Source organism: Oryctolagus cuniculus, chromosome 2, assembly GCF_964237555.1.
Source record: "Oryctolagus cuniculus chromosome 2, mOryCun1.1, whole genome shotgun sequence".
Classification (NCBI taxonomy): Eukaryota; Metazoa; Chordata; class Mammalia; order Lagomorpha; family Leporidae; genus Oryctolagus; species Oryctolagus cuniculus.
In genome coordinates, this window is record NC_091433.1 from 3,052,750 (window position 1) to 3,074,288 (window position 21,539).

The 21,539-nt window shown below is 65.0% G+C and overlaps 1 protein-coding gene across 2 annotated transcripts in view; it reads right to left on the bottom strand.

Annotated features, from left to right (window-relative positions):
• SORCS2 (sortilin related VPS10 domain containing receptor 2) overlaps nucleotides 1–8,443 on the bottom strand; it is a 212,613-nt gene extending 204,170 nt beyond the window's left edge. Inside the window, exon 1 of one of the 2 annotated variants that reach the window (XM_070069545.1) lies at nucleotides 7,877–8,443. In XM_070069545.1, the coding sequence (XP_069925646.1) occupies nucleotides 7,877–8,362 (486 nt within the window). In that variant the 5' untranslated portion in view covers nucleotides 8,363–8,443. The remainder of the gene's footprint in view (nucleotides 1–7,876) is intronic. The other variant, XM_070069546.1, reaches the window with a different exon arrangement.
• Nucleotides 8,444–21,539: the final 13,096 nt, after the last annotated feature.

Below are 21,539 nucleotides of genomic sequence, written 5' to 3' on the forward strand. Positions count from 1 at the left end.
TGGGCGAGCAGAGAGAGCCAGAGGCGGCAGGTCCCCCACGCCCCAGAGAGGGGACAAAGGCCAGGCGGGGGGCTGCTTCCACAGAGGGCTCCCAAGACATCAGAAACCGGCCACTGCTCTGCGGCTGGCCCAGCGCCCAGCCGGGGTGGGGTGTGGGGGGGACCAGAACAAGGGCACCGGGTAACGCCCCTTCCTCTTACCCCCCAGGAAGAGCACTTCCATGTCCGGGCCGACCCCAAAGCCCCCTGCCCTCCGAAGAGAGCGGAAGCGGCCCAGGGCCTCGGTTTACCGTTCGGTTTTGCTGGGATTTTTGGAAGGGAGGAGACGGCAGGGATGCCGTGGAAGTCCTCGGGGGGCTCACTGTGGAGCTGGGGTCCGCTGGCCCCTGAACGCCCCGGCTGCCAGCTGAGGCTCTGGGGCTCCCCTCGGGCGGGGGAGGGCAGAGGGCCCCCCTCTGCATCTCAGCCCAGGCAGGGAGCTGGGCGGGGCCTCTGCTCTCCCCAGGCCGGTTCACCGATGTTCCCTGAGCATCTACTAAGCACAGCCCCGAGGGCCGGCAGGGAACCAAATGAACCAGGGCCCGCCCCGGGGGGCTGTGGGAGGCCGTGAGGAGGGGCTGCAGCCTGGGTCCGGGGCTGGGGTGCGACAGAAGGGTCCTCCCCCCGCTGCACCTGTCCCCCATGAACTCGGATGGGACGACTGGAACGAGGCACTCCCTCCCCTTCCGACGTCACGGCAGCGGAGCCTGGGACTCCGTCACCAGGGGACGGCACAGGCGGCTCTGGGCCGCTCGCAGTCGCTGGCGCTCGTCACCGCCCACAGCCACCGCCCCTGCCACTCGCCGCCGCGTCATTAGGGAAACGGCGCTAACACTTGGACGCCCGCATTGCTGAAGAGCCAGCTTCTTTCCAATCTCCGTAGCTCGCTCCACGCTAATTACAAAATCTACTTTCTTTTTAAGGATTTATTTATTTGAAAGACTTACAAAGAGAGAGGGAGGGAGAGAAAGAGAGAGAGAGAGAGAGAGAGAGAGAGAGAGAGAGAGAGAGAATGTCTTCCACCCGCTGGTTCATCGCCAAGTGGCTGCGACCGCTGGGGCTGGGCCAGGCCAAAGCCAGAAGTGAGAAGCTCCATCCGGGTCTCCCACAGGGATGCAGGGGCCCGGGCACTTGGCCATCCTCCACTGCTTTCAGGTGCATTAGCAGAGAGCTGGACCGGAAGTGGAGCAGCTGGGATTCGAACCGGCGCCCATGTGGGTGCAGCACTGCAGGCGGTGGCTTTACCTGCTAGGGCGCCGCGCCGGCCCCATAAGTCCCACATCCCGAAAGAGTCTCGTGGCTCAGGCTCAGGGTGGGCAAGAGTACGGCACAGAGGGAAGAATGCCTGTGCCGGGGCATCCAGAGGGCCGGGAAGCCCCTCGGGGTGTGTCCTGGGCCCACGACTGCCGCAGACTGAATCCACGCCCAGGAGCCCCGCTGCACTCACGACAAAACCCGCAAATAAACCCGGGCGGGGTCAGCAGCATCGATGGGCAGAGATGGGGAAAGTCACGGAGTTTTCTACTGAGCGCTGTTTCCACGGAGTGAGAATCGAACTGCTGAGCCGGCCAACGAGGCAGCCAACGGGGGCGGCGCCTGAACGTGGGGAGGGGGAGAAGCGGGCTGGAGCTTGAAACACAGCCCCGCCCAGCCCTCGGGTGGCACCGGGCCGCCCCACCCCCACCGGCCCAAGATTAAGCTGCAGCCTGGGACTCCGGCCTCGGCCGGCTGTCAGAGCGCTGGTTCGTGTCCCGGCTGCTCGGCTTCCGGTCCAGCTCCCTACTGATGCGCCTGGGAGACAGCAGCGGATGCGCCAAGGGCTTGGGCCCCTGCACCCGCGTGGGCGTCCTGGACGGAGCTGCTGGCTCCTGGCTTTGCTCCAACCCAGAGCCGGCTGTTGCAGCCATCTGAGGAGGGAACCAGCCGATGAAAGACCTCTCCATCTCAGGATCTCTCTCCCTGCCTTTCAAATAAACAAATAAATCTTTGAAAAACAAAACACAAAAGCCTCCAGGCAGACAGGAGAGGGGTTCCCCTAAAGCGGAAACCCCAGGCACAAGTGAAAGATTGGACACCGAATCGGCGGATGAGCCAGCCGGTCGCCGCTGAAGCAATGCAGCAGGGACTCCAACGGACACGCGCGCGCGCACGCTCAGAGTGGCACTGTGCCCAGCGGCCGGAGCGGGAGCAGCCCAGCGCCCGCTGACCCACACACGGATAAAGAAGAGGTGCACGGGACACCGAGGCCGGCGGACCCGACCCGGCTGCCACGCAGCCCTGCCGACCCCGAGCCGCGCGGCCACGCCAGCCACCCGAGGACAGATCCCGAATACCCGCACCCGCGCCAGGCTCCTCTGGAGTCAGCTGCACGCAGACAGAAAGCAGAATGGCGGCGCGGGGGCTGGGGGAGGGGAGGCGCCGAGGGCTTCCTGGAGTGCAGTGGTGGCTGCAAGGGGGCCAGGCGGGGTGCAGGTCGGGGTGCAGGGCTCCAGGAAGCAGGAACGGGGCTCCCCAGGGGCGTCTGTAACTGCGGAGAGCGTGGTCGGGAGGCCGGGCGGTGCCACCTGTGCTCCTGACACGTGGGAATCAGGCGCGGCTGGAGACCAGGAAGAGCCCCTTGTGGGTGAAGACGGGTCTCCTCTGGGCGGAACGGCCACCCTCAGCCTGCACCGACCTCTGGGCCTCGGTAAGGGCGCCGGGAGAGAGACGCAGCCTCGGCGCTGCAGGAAGCTCTCTGCTTGTGCCAAAGACGGCAAGGGAGGGGGCAGCGCTGTCCGGGCACAGGCCACGGCGTCCTGGCCGTCCACTCGGGCACCACCCAGAAGCTGAGCCCGAGGGCCCGTCCTGCGCGAGCCTGGACTCAGTGTGGGAGAGCCCAGCTGTTCACGCGAGCACACAGCTGCTCACACGTGCGGTCCTCCCCATCCGGCCGAGGCTCCGGCCGCTCCAACTCGGTCCTCGCCGCCATTCCCCTTGCCAGCCTCGGCCAGACTCTGAAAACCCATCACCAGCGCAGCCGCGGTCACTCTGAGAAGCTCGCGCCGGCGCGGGCTGTGTGCGGATCTGACCGGCTGTGCCGAGGAGGGGGGTGACACTTCCAGAGCCTCTCCCAGAGGCACCAGCACGGCCCTTCTGTCCGTTTCAGGGCTCCAGGGCAGGCTTCTCAGCGCCAAACGCCTGGTTCCTGCACCCACAGACATCTTCTGTCTCAACCCTCACCAGCCCAGCCTCCTGTCCGACAGCACCACCTGCTCCACCTCCAGGAAGCCCTCCCAGCTGTCCCTCGTGCACACTCCCCGGGGCAGGCACCAGCTTGACTGCGCTCAGCCCTGGGCCCCCAGAACCCAACAGGGCAGGGCACCGAGGGGACACCACGCTCAAGCCACCTGCAGTGTGAGACGGAGAAGGCGGAGATGAGCTACCAGACCCGAGAAAGGAGGGCAAGGCTGGCTAGGGGGCCACAGGGCGCCAGGTCCTGGAACCAGCCTGGCACTCACGGACCCCGACCCACACTCCACAGCTGGAGACAGCGGGCCGGGGACGCTCATCCTTGTCCAGCAGGTGCAGGGCATGGCCAGGCAAGCCTGCAGCTCAGGTGTGCGCGCCTCCGCCCCCATGCGGCAGCTGGCCGCCCTCGGTGCCCTGGACGAGGCTGCTGTGGGCGCCAGGACGGTGCCTTCCTCCAGGGACCCGGGGACCATCTGGCGCTGCCATTCATTATTCCCTTGGGGAAACTGAGCCCCCCCCCCCAAGGAAGGGCAGGCACTGGGGCGCTTCCTGTAGGAGGCAGGGTGAGCGTCCAGCTGAGGGCTAGCCAGAGAGGGAGCCCGGGGAGGCGGAAGGCAGAGCGGGCACTTTGGAGGGCGGTGGGGAGGGGGCCCTGGGGTCAGCTCCAGCAGCCGCGGAAACAGCGTGGAGAGAGACGTGGTCTCCTGATGCCTGGACTCCCAGACAGCAACGCTGTACCCAGCGGCCCCCTGGCAGCCCCCGAAGCAGGCTGGGGCAGGGGCGGTTCTCCCAGGGGGCTCGGCACCCGCAGGGCAGCACCCAAGGCTCCGCAGGCCACCCACGGGGAACGGGGACAGCGCAGCCCCACCCGTGTGCCCAGCGCACCTGACACTGCTGCCTCCCCGCGGCGCACCAAAGGCTGGGCTTCCCGCCCTGGAGCCCCCTGCTCATGCTCCCAGCGCCTGGAGCCAGTGTGCGCCCCTCTGAGCCGGAAGGGAGCAGACCTCCCCCAGTCACCAGCTTTGCTGCCGCACGGGGAAGCTGTGGAAGCCGCGGCCACCGCCCCCCAGCATCCCTGCCGGAGTCTCCTCCACACACCCACCCTCCCCTCCACGAGCCCCTCCTCGCCCCGACAGGCCCCGCCACCCCGCAGCCTCCGGCCTGGGCCTGCACCGAGTGCTCACGGGCCCCATCCCCCTAGGGCTGCGGCCCCATCCTGGACGTCACTTCGCGGCCTTGCTCAGCCTGCGTTGCACACCTTGGGGTCTTCTCTTCTCCTGTTTTCAAGATGCCCAGAGGGCTTGACCCACGTGCCCAGGGCCCTAGAGCCCGAAAGGAACAGGGCCAGGACACAGTCGAGGCCGGCTCGCTGCCAATACCCCGCGCCCCGCCCGCCACCTGTCTGTTCTAAATTTCTGCCTTCTGCTTCTTCCACACACAAAGCAGTCACATACGTCCCCTCGCGCCAGACCTCTCTCAAGCTGTTCCTCCTGCTGGGATGTTCTCGCTCTCTCATATACCCACCTACTCGTCGTCTGGACCAGCCTGGGTGCCGCCTCTTCCAGGCGGTCTTCCCCAATTTCCCCAACAGTGTCCCTAGAGGAAGACAACACCCAGCCTCCAAGGCCAGCTGTCCACGTGCCCCTCTCCTCTCCCATGGGACCACCCCAAGCTCCCCCACGCTGAGGTCGGGGGTGCTGGTCAGAATATGGCCACTTGGAAACTGGGCCATGAACCAGGCGGTTAAGGTAAGAACAAGATTCTTAGGGTGGTGCCGCTCCAATGTGACAGAGTCCTCACGCGGGGGGAGGGGACGAGGACATGGCCACACCCAGAGGGACAGCTGGGGGAGGACACGGGAGAAGACCACGTCTGCGAGCCGAGGAGAGGGGCCCACACCGCAGCCTTGGGCTTCTGGCCACCAGGACCCTGGGTCGCGTCCGGCCCGTGGGACCCTGCGGTGGCAGCCCCAGGAATGAGCTGTGGGGGCCGCAACCGACACCCTGGCTAGCTCTCCACTGCCCAGCTCAGAGAGGCGGGAGTCAGGAGCTCTCTGGGTACAAAAGAGGTGCAAACACGGGGTCCACCAGGACTCTCGGCACACGGCTCAGAATTCGCTCTGCACACGACTCCCTCACATGCCCCCAGCGGTGTAGACGCTGCACCAAGCAGATCTGCAGTCAGGGATGGGGGCAGGGGGCGGTGCAGAGCTCAGAGCTGGCGAGCAGGCCTGGCTGTGGGACACTCCGGGGCATGGCAGGTGCCACACCAACGGGGAAGGAGCCGTGGGCACAGGACCCCCCAGAGATGCCACAGCCAGGACGGCCGCGGGGTGACGCAGCACAGCGGCCAGTCTCTGAGCCACAGCGCTGTCTCCAGGGGCGGCTCCCGAGACACAGAACCCAGCCCGGCCTGCACAGCCGGCACGGGGCGCCCGGGAAGGGAATGCCGGCCGGCTTCCACGGAACCCGCGTCACCCACCTACCGATCTGTGCCAAGCAGCGGGCCGTGCCGAGCCCATCTCCGCGGGCTGCCGCGTCCAGAGCTGCCGCCCTCGGCTCGGCTCCCAGGCCGCAGGCTCTCGGATGCCATTTTTAAAAGTGCACTCTCCACCATCGAGGGCTTTTTTTTAATTCTGAAAATCCCCCCACCTGGGAAAGCAGGCAGCCCCTCCGCTCGCCCGCCCGGCCCCCGGACTTTCTGTGTGGCTGCGGTGCTGAGCCCGCGTCTCACGCTGGCTGCCAGGCCCCGGCTCCGGGCTTTGTCCCTGTGGCTGCGAGTGGAGATGGCGGGAGCCTCTCTAAGACCCCAGAAGCAGCGCGAGGCGCGCACCGAGCGGCGAGAAAAGAACACCCGACAAGACGCAGGCCCCCCAGCTGGCCCCTGGCGACAGCTGTCACTCCTCGTCGCCCCGACGAGCTGTTCCCCTGGGCAGAGAATGGGGCAGCCGGGAACAGGGGTGCGAGCAGCGGTTCAAGCCAAAGGCACGGCCAGCAGGTCCCCACCGGCCCCTTCTCTCCACCCCACAGCGAGGTGGCCCCGCCTCCCACCCCATGCCCTGCCCTTGCTGCCCCTCCAAGCTCCACTCTGGCTCCTGGGACTTCCTGCCCCAGGCCAAGGAGAAGCCAGCGTTCGCCGCAGCAGCAAGGCCAGGCCCACGGGGCTGCGGGCTCAGAGTGGGGTGGACAGGGTGTCACCGCTCCCCACCTCCTGCAGCCCCGAGCCTTCCACCCCCACCCCAGAAGCCCAGTGACAAAGGACAGCCCTGAGCCAGGGACCCACAGCCTGGGCAGATGAGGTGGGGGCGGGAGGCTGCTGTAGGTATTTCTGGCTCCCCAGTTCCTGGAATTCCAGGCTTCAAGGCTGCCTCTCTGTCCTGCTGGGGGCGGGGCACACGCCCAGGGTCTGCTCGCTCTCTCTTTCTCTCAAGGTACACCTGGGGGGGGCTTCTCTGGGAGGTGCACCTGCCACCACCACCCCCCCCCCCCGACTCGGCACCTGCACTGCCCCCTGCTGGGCCACTGCCCCAGGGCCTCAGCCCTCTAGGGGCTGCTACTATGACTACAGAGACCAGAAATGACCCAAGACAGAGACCCCAGGGGCTGCCTGGCAGCCGGTGGGGACAAGGTCCGGCACCAGAGCCCACTCAGTGCCCCCTGCCCCAGCACAGCCACCCGCACACAGTACCGTGCCTCCAGCAGCTGGGAGGACCCTGGGCCTGGACGGAGATGACAAACGTGCCACCTGGCCCAGAGTGCACCCCTCCAGGCTGCAGGAGCAGGTGCCCCCGCCCACTCCCCTCCCAGCAGGAGTGTGGAGCCCCTCCCCACACAAGTGTGCTCCTCCCCTCCTCCGGAACCGGCAGACCCCCGGAGGTGACCCCAGAGTGACCACTGGCCGTTTCCCTGCTACGGGTTGGGACAGCCCCCAGAGGAAGATCACGAAGGGATCCCCAAGCCAGATGCACCCTCGAAAACCCGCAGGACCCCAGAGGTGGGAGCAGAGCGCTGGAGTGCTGAGGGGCCGCAGGCAGGTCCCCTCACTGCGGTGGTCGTGGGGGAGCAGGTGGCAAACTTCCAGCTGGAGCCGAGCCAGTGCGGCCGGGAGGGTGGGGGCGGGCGAGGCCCGGAATGCGCGGTGGGGGAGGGGCCTGAGCGCCTCCAGCCGGGGAACCCGGACGCAAGTCCCGCGCACCCAAGCTCCCCGCCCGCCGCGGGTCACGCTAGGGGAACCCGGGGAACCCCGGAATGGAGAACCTCAGAACAGGGCTCCGGGCAGCCCGGGAGGTCCCGGAGCCGGCGGCGGCGCCTCCCGCGGGGTCCCGCGGAGCCAGAAACCCCAGACCGGGAGGCTGAGCAGCCCGGGGAAAGTGGGGGCCGTGGCGGCAACCCCGAGGGGTGGCCCCGGTGCACCTAGAGGCCCCGACCCCCTGGGGACGTCCCCAGTAGCCCAGGTTCTGGGGGCCAGAGTGTCCCCGAGAGAGACAGACTCACACATCCAGGGACCCCCTCCCAAGCAGCGGCGGCCAGAGGCCAGCAGGGGCACGGCCCGGGAGCGCGCGGGGCGGTCCGGGGGGAGGGGGCCCCGGGGCACGCGCGGAGGTCACTTACGCCGCTGTCCTCGCCCGTCCAGTGCACCATCGCCTGGTTGTGTGTCGCGTCCCCTTTGAGCACGAACGACGTGCTGATGAGCGAGACCTGCGCCCGCGAAGCCGCTCCGGCCGCCGGCGCCGCCCGCGCCCAGCGTCCCTGGCCCTCGGCGAGCGCGCCGTCCTCGCCCGGACCCGGACCCGGACCGGGACCCGAGGCGCCGGGCTCTGCGCCGGGCGCCCGCCGGTCCTCGCCTCCGCTGGGCTCCGCGCGCCCCGCGAGCGGGCTCCGCCGCACCCGGACCGGCTGCGCGCGCGGACCCAGGCGCCCGGGCTCTGGGGAGCGCCCCTCCGCCCCGCAGGCGGCCAGCAGCAGCAGCAGCGGCAGCAGGAGCCAGAGCCGGAGCGGCCGCGGAGGCGGCGGCGGCGGCGGCGGCGCCCCGGGGCTGGGGGCTCGCGCGGTGGGGCCGGGGCCCTTCGCGGCGCGCGGGGGCCCGCGGTGCGCCATGGTCGCCGAGGGCGGCGGCGGGGCGGCGCGGGCGAGGGAGACCGCGGCCGACGGAGCGGGAGGGCGCCGGGGAGCGCGAGCGAGAGAGCAGAGAAAGGAGCCGGCGAGGGGAGGGCGCCGCGGGAGGAGGGGACTCGCCGGCCCCGCGCCCGCCGCGCAGCCGAGCGCGCACCGCCACCTGCCGGCCAGCGCGAGACGCGCGCGCGGGCCTGGCCCTGGGGCGCCTTGGGTTCTGTGCGGGGGCGGAGGTCATGGGGCGCGAGCCCCTCCCCAGCCCCCACCCCAGCCCTCCAGTGCTTGCTAAGCGCCTGCTCGGGGCTCACACGGCCCCAGGCCCCGGGGTAGGCGCTGGCGCGGACAGGCTGATGGGGGAAGACACAGCATCCCCCACTGGACCTGCTCCTCGGCTCTGCCAGGCCAGCACCGCTGCCCCCCCACGGACCCCCAGCGACCTCAAGGCCACTGCCGCCTCCCAGCCGTGCCCCTGCCCCAGAGACGGCCTGCGGGGCGGACCCACGGAGCCTCCGCCGCGTGGGAGGAAGCAGCAGGCTGATGGGGAAATGCGGGCTAGGCTGGGGGTCCGGGAGGGTCTCCCTGGACGCACCCTCCCCTGCAAAAACAGGTCGGGAACTGCAGATAGAGGGAGGGGGCTGTGCAGCTTGGAGACACCTGGTCAGGGTCAGCGTGGGGGGGGGGGGGCACCACGGTCCCGGAAGGGCTGGGCACGGGCTCAGCCTCACACCAGGCGGCTTCCCCGGCCTCCCCGAGTCCCAGGTTCCTGCGTGCAAAGCGAAGGATCTGAGGCTGGCAGCGGGGCCTCTCTGAGCGCTGTCCTGGAGACCCCGTAGAAAGTCACCGAGCGCCCACCCCCGCGGGAGGAGGAGCAGGCGGGGCCTCTGCTGCCGGGGTCCTGCAGGTCGCTGTGCCTGCTGCCCCTTCCTGAGCCATCACCTGCCTCTGGCCCCGAGAGGCTGGAAGCAGCCGGCAGACGGGGACTGAGCCGCCCCTCCTGTGAGTCCAGACCCGGGCTGCTGCGACGGCCCCTCCCACTCGCTCCATTCCCCAAGTGGCAGCCCGTGGGGATGGCCAGACGCCTTCCGCGGCTGGGAGCACCCAGGAGGAAACACGGGTGCAGCCCAGTGGTCAGCACAAGGGGTTTCACCCCACCCCCACCCCCAGGGAACGGATTGCAGACCGAGGAGAGGATAAGGAGCTGCCCAGGCATGGCGGGAAGAGGCCACCCGAGCCACACGCACCAGGAGGCGGCTCGACTTGCACGCACAGGCCACGGCCGCTTGGCCCGAGTGTTCTAGACAAGGCAGTGAGATTGCTGGCATCCGACAGCACAGGCATGGGACGCCACATCAGAGGCCAGAGAGGGGCCGTGGTGGCCGGGGACCCACAGGCAGTGACGCAGGGGAACATGGGGGGAGCCCGCAGGGAGCTGTCACCCCAGCCCCAGGCGTCCCTACCCCTTGCACCCAGCCTCCTGGGTGACCCACACCAGGGACTCAGACGTGGGCTCAAGGCACAGGCGTGGGCAAGTGCAGGGAGAAAAGCACACAGCTGACCGCTGGGGCATCGTGCCCGGCCCGGAGTGTCCTGACAGGGGAGGGGAGGGGACAGCTGCAGAGACCGCAGAGGTGGTGCTGGGGCGCCCGCCGAGCGTGGACGACGGCCGAGGCACCGTGCGGGAGCCCTGCAAGGAAACGTCACGACCCGCCACGCGCGGAAGCTGGGGTGCAGCAGCTGACACACGGGGCGCACCAGACGCAGACAGCAAACCCCCTCCAGGGTGTGAAGTCTGACGAGGCCCAAGGCACCGACACCTGCGCCCCCGCACTGGTCCCTGCTCACGGAGAACTCGCCGTCTGACGGGGAGGCACGCAGTAAATGGCGACGGTGAGGAGACAGGTGCCTGGGAGCTCAGGGGACGGCAGATCGGAGGAGGACGCTCTCCCACGGGCAGGGGGGGGCGGGGCGGGCCGGCAGGGTGCAGTAACCAACCCTAGAGAGCCAAAGTCCCGGGGCAGGTTCTTGGTGCCACTCGGGGTCTCCTGAGCCTGAAAAGCAGGGTGGGCCAAGGTCTGTGTCCTGTGCAGTCCCAATGCACCTCAGGGTCATGGGCGCCCGGGCCTCACTCCCGGCTCCGGCCCTACAGGGATCACAGGGCCACTGTGACGCCCCAGGTGGTCCACGTGGGCAGCCACATTCTAGGGTTCCCGGGGGGCCAGGCGCAGCACAGGCAGCCTCCGCGCTCCCTCCTGGGAGAGGGAGGGGCAAAGGCAAAGGGACAGCAGGGTGCCCCCGGGGGGGGGGACACACCTGAGAAGGCTCCCGCGGGAGTCCCGCCCGCACAGTGAGGCTTCAAGACGGACACTCGGTCCAGTTGTGGTGTTCGGGAGTGGAGCTGGCAGCTTCACAGAGGCCAGGACGTCGCCACCTGGGACGCCAGCGTCCCGCGTCAGAGCGCCTGGCTCCAGCCGCAGCTCTGCTGCCAAGTCCAGCCTCCTGCAACGCGCGCCCTGGGAGGCAGCAGGCGACCACTCCAGGGCGCGAGTCCCTGCCGCCCACTTGAAGGGCCTCGAGTGAGTTCTGGGCTCCCGGCTTTGGGCTGGCTCACCCCCAGCTTTTGTAAAGCAGCAGATGGAAGACCTCTCTCTCTCTCTCTCTCTCTCTCTCTCTCTCTCTCTCTTCCTTTCAAATAAATGAAAATAAATTGATTTTTGAGGAAGGACAGGGAGAGAGACCAGACGGACACGCGTGTACGCCCAAGTCCCTTGCTGAGTGATGGCCCGTGCCTCGGGATGCCAGCAAAGCCATCGCCAGAGGCGGCCTCTCGCCCTTGGCCCAGAGCTGTGAGCCCAAAGGTGTTAGGTTATGGCGGCCCAGAACAGACCACAACGCCAAGGGGGCCTGGGAGGAGCTTGCGGGATGCCGGGAGGGACTGGTTGGGAGAGGCCACGTGGGTCCCGTGGTAACACGTGGACCTCACACGTCCGTGCTGCGCCCCGGGGAAGGTCCCCCGTCACATTCACAAGGTCAGGTGGCCCCTCTGCCATGCGGCCTTGCGTCCTGGAACGTGGGGGCTCCGAGGCCACGCCAGGGCAGAAGAAGGATGGGGGACAGCAGGGAGGTTTCGCAAGGACAGGGCAGGGCGTCCCTCGGCGCTCCTGTCCCGCTGCCCGGAGCCTGGGCGCACGGCCTCCACCCCCGTGCGAGGGAGCCTGGGAGGGGGAGGAGCTCGTGGGCCCTTGGAAAGGGAGCCCGGGAGGTGAGCAGGCCCGGGACGGGACACAGACGTGGACACCGAGGCACGAGAACAGACGGGAGGTTACACGGCAGCACCCGCGATGCCGCCGGGGCTGCACTTGGAAACTTCTGGAGGGTGACTCAAGACTGAGTCGAAGTCTCTTGTTTTCAAATATGCGATTATTTGTTGTCGTATAGACAAGGCACGCAGAGCTCTGCTGAATTTCTCAGTTTCCATATGGCCGCTCGGCGTCATGTTGGCAGTCAGCAGCACTTGGCAGGGATTTGAGTGCGTGCGGTGCTCAGGCGCCCCCGCCGTGTCGGGCCACGGGCCTCGCGCGCCGAGATGCCTCAGGAGAGGTTGTCAAAGCCCTGCAGTTCAGCAGCCGCTTTGAACGAGAACTTGCAGCCTTCCTGCCTGTCAGATGCAGCTCAGACGTCGGAATTTCTGCCAGCAAACTGTTGAACGTGGAACTGATGTTTTGTTTCAATGTTTTGCACATTTAAGATTTTTCACAAATGAAATGTTGGTTGAAAACTGTGGCTTGAGGGACTGCAGCCTGGGGTCGATGAAGACTCAGTTCTCCTTGGGAAAAGCCGAGTCTTCGTCAAGACCAGCAGGCGAGCGTGCGCTGTGCTCTCAAACCCACTTCCTGGGGCACGCGTCCCCGCGTTGAGCTGCCGGGGTCGTGACCCTGCGGCTGGGTCAGGTTTTGGTCACCGTGGCATCACCAGAGCCCTGCACAGTTTGGGGCACATAGTGGGCACTCGGTCAGCATTGGATGGGGGCTGGGGGCTGGGTAGGTGGTGGAAGGGTAGATGGGTGGGTGGATAGATGGGTAGGTGGATGGTAGGGCTGGGTGGGTGGGCAGGCAGATGGGGGGATGGGTGGGTGGGTGGACGGGTCGGGGGATGGGTAGGTGGACACACGGCTGGGTAGATGGATGGATGGGTGGGTGGATCCATGGGTGGGTGGGTGGTGGGTAGATGGGTCGGGGGATGGGTAGGTGGACACACGGGTGGGTGGCTGGTGGGTAGATGGGTAGGTAGAGGGTGGGTGGGTGGATACACGGCTGGGTAGATGGATGGATGGGTGGGTGGATACATGGGTGGGTGGGTGGTGGGTAGATGGGTAGGTGGGGGGTGGGTGGGTGGATGGGTGGGTAGATGGATGGATGGGTGGGTGGATACATGGGTGGGTGGGTGGTGGGTAGATGGGTAGGTGGGGGATGGGTGGGTGGACCTCTGACTTACAAACCTCCAGACTGTGACCTCTAAACCACGCGTGTGTGGAAGCGGGGGAGGTGCGGGTCACCAGTCAGGAGCCCGGGCCGGGCCGTCCTGTTTGCTGAGGTTCAGAAACTTGGGAACCCTCTCCATGGTGACCCCACCGTCCTCTTCTGAACTGGGGCTCGTGCCTCCCCTGCGTGGTCCTTCAGAGCCCCCACATGGCTACCAGAAATGTGGTCCTGAGAGGCGGAGGCCCAGTTACGGTCACACCGGAGGGCAGCACCCCTCCTCTTCCCCAGAGCCCATCAGAGCCACGCCCCAGCGGCGGGAACGTGGGTGTCTCGCTTGGAGGTCGCCCAGCCGCACACAGCAACCGCAGCAAGGATGGTGCGTGAGACCCGCTGCACGGGGGCAGTCGCCGTGGGAATCGGAATTCCGGCCAGGCTGCTCCCGCCACGCTGCCCACTGCAAGGACCTGGGCAGGTGCAGTGCAAGTGACCGCGGCCGTGACCTCGGAGGCTGTGGGGAGCGACTGAGTCTACGTGCAGAATGCAGACCTGAGCCCGCCATGACCCCCAGGTGCACACACACAGCCCTGACCCCAGGTGCACACACAGCCCTGACCCCAGGTGCACACACAGCCCTGACCCCCGGGTGCACACACAGCCCTGACCCCCGGGTGCACACACAGCCCTGACCCCGGGTGCACACACAGCCCTGACCCCAGGTGCACACACACAGCCCTGACCCCCGGGTGTACACACACAGCCCTGACCCCTGGGTGTACACACACAGCCCTGACCCCCGGGTGCACACACAGCCCTGACCCCCAGGTGTACACACAGCCCTGACCCCCAGGTGCACACACAGCCCTGACTCCAGGTGCACACACAGCCCTGACCCCTGGGTGCACACACAGCCCTGACCCCCAGGTGCACACACAGCCCTGACCCCCAGGTGCACACACACAGCCCTGACTCCCAGGTACACACACAGCCCTGACTCCCAGGTGCACACACAGCCCTGACCCCCGGGTCACAGCACAGCCCTGACCCCCGGGTGCACACACAGCCCTGACCCCAGGTGCACACACAGCCCTGACTCCAGGTGCACACACAGCCCTGACCCCAGGTGCACACACAGCCCTGACCCCAGGTGCACACACAGCCCTGACCCCCGGGTGCACACACAGCCCTGACCCCCGGGTGCACACACAGCCCTGACCCCAGGTGCACACACAGCCCTGACCCCCGGGTGCACACACAGCCCTGACCCCCGGGTGCACACACAGCCCTGACCCCAGGTGCACACACAGCCCTGACCCCAGGTGCACACACAGCCCTGACCCCAGGTGCACACACAGCCCTGACCCCCGGGTGCACACACACAGCCCTGACCCCCGGGTGCACACACAGCCCTGACCCCCAGGTGCACACACAGCCCTGACCCCAGGTGCACACACACAGCCCTGACCCCCGGGTGCACACACAGCCCTGACCCCCAGGTGCACACACAGCCCTGACCCCCGGGTGTACACACACAGCCCTGACCCCAGGTGCACACACACAGCCCTGACCCCCGGGTGTACACACACAGCCCTGACCCCGGGTGCACACACAGCCCTGACCCCCCGGGTGCACACACACAGCCCTGACCCCCGGGTGCACACACAGCCCTGACCCCGGGTGCACACACACAGCCCTGACCCCCCGGGTGCACACACACAGCCCTGACCCCCAGGTGCACACACAGCCCTGACCCCGGGTGCACAAACAGCCCTGACCTCTGGGTGCGCACACACAGCCCTGACCCCCGGGTGCACACACAGCCCTGACCCCCAGGTGCACACACACAGGAAGTGTGCAGGGCCTGGTGAAGGCAGAAGCCAGGCACGGTGGGAAACAGCCTGGGTTTCCCATGTCTTTCTCTGCCCTCGCCCAGGTCTCTGACAGAGTACAGACAGCGCACAGCGGGAGGAATTTGAGGATAATCTCTGATCCAACACTTGCTGACCTCTAAGCCACATGGACACAGGGGCATCAAAGCTACACACAGAAACAACGAGAAAAGAAACAAAAAGCCCTGAGTGCCGGCAGCTGACTCCAGCAGGGAGAGAGCTCGCTCAGACAAGTCACTCAGGAGCAGGCGAAAATGGCGTGGGGACCGACCCGCCGAGCCGATGGAACGTATCCCGGGAATGTCCGGTTCTCAGTGCGAGACGAGCAAAGTGAGAGTGAGATGTGGGGAGCAGGCCAGGCGGGAGGCCCCGGACGCCGGCTGGGGAAGGCAAGACCCCAGGGCAGCTGTAATAAACGTGGCCAAAGGGTGAGAGGGCCGTGTGACGACGGCAAGTCAGTAATGGAGATCCTCGGCAGAAGTAACGCAGAAGAACCAAAGGGAAATCGGGACTAGGAAATGGGAAAGAATCCCGAAAGGGAATCCGTGCGGATTTGAGATGGGAGACAAATCGGTGAACCCGCAGGTGGAGGATGCAAAGGATCCAACATGCAGAGCAGAGGGGACCAAGGAGCAATGAGCTGAGCCGCAGCAGCCGTTACAGCAGCGGGAAGCACACACGTGAAGAAATGGCAGGCATCCCAAAGACGAGGAGAGAAAGACATCAGGGTACTGGCAGGGACGCTGGCCAAACGATGTCCAAGACTGCTGGAAAAACTAAGCTGCCAAGAAACCACACACACACATCCCCCAAAAAAGAAAAAAACCCAGTTAGGCTCAGTACAAAGAGATTCATGACTGGACTCGTCACAGTCACGTGGTTGAGGACAAAGAGGAACCCAGGCCAGAGGCAGCGAGTGCAGCCTTCAAATGCCAAACGAAGCCGTTCAACCGCGGATCCTGCTCCCGGCAAAGCTGCCCTTCAGATCTGGGGGTGGACAGACATCGGTGGGTGACGACCATCGCAGACCACCGCAAGCAGGCTTGACGTGGGAACAGGTGCTGATGGAAGCCGGTCCCGCCGGGAGGAAACAGTAGCAGACGGAGGATAATTTACATCCGCGGGAAGAAATAAAACCTGCATATGAGGGCCAAATGCTCTACGACATGTATTTTTTTCTCTTAAATTCTTTAAAGGACACAAGCCATTTGTCTTGGCAGTGTGGTGTTGGGTTTGCAGTGTCAGAAATGTAACACAGTGTAGCAAGAGTCGGGGAGCCAGGCACTGAGAAGGCAGCCACACTGTAGCGAAGTCCTGACTGGGGAGGGAAGTGAGTAGCCGCCTGCAGCAGACCGAGACTAATCAAGGTGTTGGGTAGTCAGTCAGCAACCACTAAGAAAGCAACTCAAAATACACTGTTCGGGGCCAGTGCTGTGGCGCGGCGGGTAAGGCCGCTGCCTGTAATGCCAGCATCCTGTATGCGAGCCGGTTCTAGTCCCGGCTGCTCCTCTTCCCATCCAGCTCTCTGCTGTGGCCTGAGAAAGCAGTGGAAGATGGCCAAGTCCTTGGGCCCCTGCACCCTCGTGGGAGGCCTGGAGGAAGCTCCTGGCTCCTGGCTTCAGATCAGCGCAGCTTCAGCCGTTGCAGCCATCTGGGGAGTGAAGCAGCAGATGGGAGACCTCTCTCACTGCCTCTGCCTCTCCTTCTCTCTGTGTAACTCTGACTTGCAAATAAATAAACCTTTAAAAAATACATTGTTCTCTTAAAAAGAAAAAGTAAAATGGATGCTAAAAATATTTATTTAAGGGGCCAACACTGTGGCATAGGTGGCAAAGCTACCGCAGTCTGCAGTGCTGACATCCCACATGGGTGCCGGTTTGAGTCCCGGCTGCTCCACTTCTGATCCAACTCCCTGCTAGTACAGCTGGGAATGCAGAGAGGATGGACCAAGTGCTTGGGTCCCTGCACCCACGTGGGGGACCCTGACAGAATCCCAGGCTCCTGGCTTCAGCCCAGCCATTATGGCCATTTGGGGTGCAATCCAGCAGGTAGAGGGTCTCTCTCTATCTCTAAAACTCTTCCTCTCAAATAAAAAAAATAAGTCTTTTTTTTTTTTTTTTTTTTTTTTTTTTTTTGACAGGCAGAGTGGACAGTGAGAGAGAGAGAGACAGAGAGAGAAAGGTCTTCCTTTTGCCGTTGGTTCACCCTCCAATGGCCGCCGCTGCAGCCGGCGCACCGCGCTGATCCTGGCAGGAGCCAGGAGCCAGGTGCTTTTCCTGGTCTCCCATGGGGTGCAGGGCCCAAGCACCTGGGCCATCCTCCACTGCACTCCCTGGCCATAGCAGAGAGCTGGCCTGGAAGAGGGGCAACCGGGACAGAATCCGGCGCCCTGACCGGGACTAGAACCCGGTGTGCCGGCGCCGCAAGGTGGAGGATTAGCCTATTGAGCCACGGCGCCGGCCTAAAAATAAGTCTTTTTTAAAAAGTTCTTTTGAAATGGGTGAGAGCCACTGGCTATATGGAAACTCATAGAATGTCACTAAGTAGTGCCCAGGGAAATGTGTACCTTCACACACCTGTGTTTGAGGAATTACGTCTTCTAACAAAAACGGAAGAACTCACACGCGAGCAGGAGAAAGGAAGCAGAAAGATCACGACAGAAAGCAGTGGGCTGGGACACGCGGACCCAGAGGGAAGCCGGGGCGCCCCGAAGCGGCTCTGGGGAGAGCAGCAGAGCTGACGGCCCTGCAGGAGGAGAGTGAGCCGGCACCAAAGTCAGTGAGGAGGAGACGTGCTGCCAGCCGCTCAGAAACCAGGCGGATCCGAGAACCCTGCAAATAACTTAGCAAGTCGGACACCTTGCAGGACGAACGCTTCCGGAAACGCACAAGGTTCAGCCAGCGAGGAGCCAAGGGGAAGCTCCCAGCCTCGAGAGGACCTGTGCAAAGCCAGTGTGGTGCTCGCTGGCGAGGAGCTGAGTGCTTCTCCCGAGGTCAGACACCAGGCAGGGACTCCGCCGCCCGCGTGCTACTCCAGCCACGTCTGCGAGGTTCCAGCCGTGCCGGGAAGGCACAATCAACAGCCAAAGCAACCAGACTCAGCACGAAGATGCTAAACTGTCTTTTGTCACAGACGACACGATCTGTAATCTAGAAGATCCCAGGGGATCCATGAAAAAGCCAGGAGAACAAGTTCAGCGTGGTTCCAGCACAGGACCAACACGCACACTCAGTGCGTTTCTGTGCACTAGCAGTGGACAATCCAAAAACAAAACAAACAATTTTACTCACAGTAGCATTGGGTAAAGCCACCGCCTGCGATGCCACATCCCATGTGGATACTGGTTCATGTCCTGGCTGCCCATCCACTTCCAATCCAGCCCCCTGCTAATGGCCTGGGACAACAGAGGAAGATGGCACACGTGCTTGGTCCCTGCACCCATGTGGGAGACCAGGATGGCGCGCTTGGTCCCTGGCTTCAGCAGGAGCCGACGCTGGCTACTGTGGCCCTTCAGGGAGTGAACCAGTGGACAGAAGATCTCTCTCTCTCTCCCTCTCACACTCTCACTTTTGTTCTTTCAAAAACTACATAAATCTTTTTTGAAAAGAAAGAAATGTAGCAAAAGAAGTTCAAGGCCTACAGAGAAATCTACCAAAGGTGACTGAGAGACATTCATGATGCCCTGAATAGACGGAGATGCACCCCACGTCCACGTCCACGGGCTGGGAGGGTGGGTGCCGTGGACGGCCGCTCCTCGGGAGGTGATCTGTAAATCCACCCCGTCCCGGGGGCTCCCCTGGCTTTGCTATCACATTGGTTAGTGGATGCTGAACTCACGTCGGAAGCCCAAGGGCCCGGAACACCAGAGCGGTCTTGAAGGACACAGCTGGCGGGCACGTCGTCCCATTCGGCCTCAGATTCACGGCCGCGCAGTGGGCGGATCGAAGGGACAGGACGGCGGGGCCGGCAGCACTTCCGGGTAATTGGTCTTTGACAAGAGGGTTCAATCAGGGAAGATCCAAGGGCATCCAGGACACACACGATTCTCCAAACTTAAGGAGACAAAGGAAGACGCCATTTAAACAAGGGCAGGGGCCGGCGCTGTGATGTAGCGGGTAGAGCCGCCGCCTGCAGAGCCAGCGTCCCATATGGGCGCCAGTTTGAGTCCAGGCTGCTCCACTTCTGATCCAGCTCCCGACTGTCGGGCCCGAGTGTTTGGCCCTGCCACATCCCCGTCCTGTGCCTGGGGCCTGTGAACGTGGCCTGATCTGGGAACTCGGCCTCTGTGGACGTGGACATGGACGTGGACATGGACGTGGACACTCCGAGGGCCCCAGGTGAGAGCAGCCTGGGTACAGGGTGGGCCTGAAATCCCGGCAGCCAAGGCGCTGGCACAGCGGGAAAGGCCGCAAAGACGGAGGGGAGGCTGGGGTGATACAGGGGCCGGGAACAGGCTCCCCTCGCGGCCTCAGGAGGGTCCGGCTGCACCGCCTGCACCTTGCCGCCTTCTGGGCTCAGAGAATAAAGCTCTGTCGCTTTAAGGCACCTGTGGGTGGTGCCTTGCCCTTGGGGTACAAGAAAGGAGCACAGGGCCCTGCCCCCACTGGCTCCCAGCACAGGGCTGGCCCTGGAAGGGCTCAGGGCCCACTGGCTCTGTCCGGATCCACCGGGTGCGCCTCTGAGGCCAGACCTTGCTGCGATTCTGAGTTTTCAACAGGAGCCCCTCCCTGAGACGGTCAGACGCGCGTGACGGACAGCCTTGGCCTTTCTAGGAAGTTGGGTGCCGGCAGGCCCTGGCCGCCTCCAGCCACCCCGCGCTCCCTGCTCTCTCTGCAGCAGGGGCTCCACCACCCAGGCAGAGCTGTAGCCGGGAGGAGACCGGCGGGCGGGAAGCGATCCGCTCGGGACCATGAGTGGTGGAGACGAAGATGCACAACTTTAAGCTCGACGTGAACCTGCCCAGGTGGCCCAGGGGCTTCTGGGAGAGGCCCGGCCTCCGCTTGTCCCAGGTGCAGGTGCCACGGCGTGTCCAGTGTGTGAGGCCCCCTGACAGGTGCCCGTCACGGGGTGTGCAATTTCACAAAATAAAGCATTGGACAAAAGGGGCCCAGAGTCGCCAAGAGCGCTTTGTGTCGCCCTACAGGTGACTTTGCATGCAGCTGGCACAAAGTGTGGTTCTTAGGACTGGCCAAAGTCAAACCGAGGCCCGGGGAAGGCTGCTTCCTGGGGTGACTCCCCCGGCACAGCGGGGCGCAGCAAGGCACCCGGCGATGCTTCCTTTCAGCCTCTGTGTGTGTGAGGGCGTGAGGGCGTGCAGGCAGTCGGCCCGGCACGGCAGGTGACCCTCAGCCCACCCAACCCCGGGCCCAGCCAACGGGAGGAGGGACAAGTGCTGCTGCCAGCTGGAGCGACACCGCGACACGGACCCTCCCCTGCCCTGGGGCTCCTGGGTGGCACCTCTGACCCAGGCGGGGTCTGCAGCTCTCGGCCCTGGGCTGGTGGCCAACGCCGCTCTGCCTCCAGCAGGCAGATGGCTCAGCTCCAGGACCCCACAAGCCCTGTGATAAATCGGAGGAGAGAAATGGATAGAAGATAGATAGAGCGATAATACTTAGATGATAGATACTAGATACATAGATGGACAGAAAGATGAGTGGGAGAGAGAAAGGGGGGAGGGGAGAGGGAGAGGAAGTGAGAGGGAGAGAGGGAGGGGGAGGGGAGAGGAGGGGGGAGGGGAGAGGGAGGGGGAGGGGAGAGGGAGATAGGGAGGGCAGAGGGAGAAGGAGAGGGAGAGAGAGAGGGAAAGGGAGAGGGAGAGGAGGTGAGAGGGAGAGAGGGAGGGGGAGGGGAGAGGAAGGGAGAGGGAGAGAGGGAGAGGGAGGGGAGAGGGAGAGGAAGGGAGAGGGAGAGAGGGAGAGGAAGGGGAGAGGAGGGGGGAGGGGAGAGGGAGAAGGAGTGAGAGAGGGGGAGAGGGAGGGAGAGAGGGAGGGGGAGGGAAGAGGAAGGGAGAGGGAGGGGGAGGGGAGAGGAGGGGGAGGGGAGAGGGAGATAGGGAGGGCAGAGGGAGAAGGAGAGGGAGAGAGGGAAAGGGAGAGGGAGAGGAAGGGAGAGGGAGGGGGAGGGGAGAGGAGGGGAGAGGGAGGGGAGATAGGGAGGGCGAGGGGGGAGAGAGCAGAGCCCGTTGGCTGTCCCCGGGCGCACCCTGATCAGGACAACCATGTGGGGCGGTGTCTTGGGTGTCTTGGGCACACTCGAGGACTTCCCTGCACCCAGGTTGCTCTGCAGGAGGCCCCAGCCCCAACCCTCAGAAATCCCAAGAGGAGAAGGGCTTGACAGGACGGGAATCCCACGTGCCCGGCCCCCGACTATTCCGTGGCATCGGACCCAATTGCTGTTGGCCCCTGACAGCCGCTCAAAAGGGCTGCTGTGGCTTGAAATGAGGTGGGAGGGGCTCTACAGGGGTGAGAAGTCCTGTGGTGATGGTCCATTGACAGGTGAGTGACACATGACCGGGGGCCGTGCTCGCCCTGGAACAGGTGCAGCCCTCAGCGAGAGGGGACTCCCACAGCCGCCGTCCTGCAGGTGAACCCCGAGGGCCTTACGCTGAGGGGCACATTCCACACAGCTCCTTAGGGGAGCCCGAGGAGGGGACCTGGAACGGGGTCGCCAGGGCTGCGGGAGAAGCAGAGGGCGCACCTGCAGGGGGACCGAGTTTTGGTTTTGCAAGACGGGAAGGGTGCAGGGGACGGGGGTGGCGAGCGAGCTTCATGCCCCTGAGCTGTGCACTTGGAGCCCTCA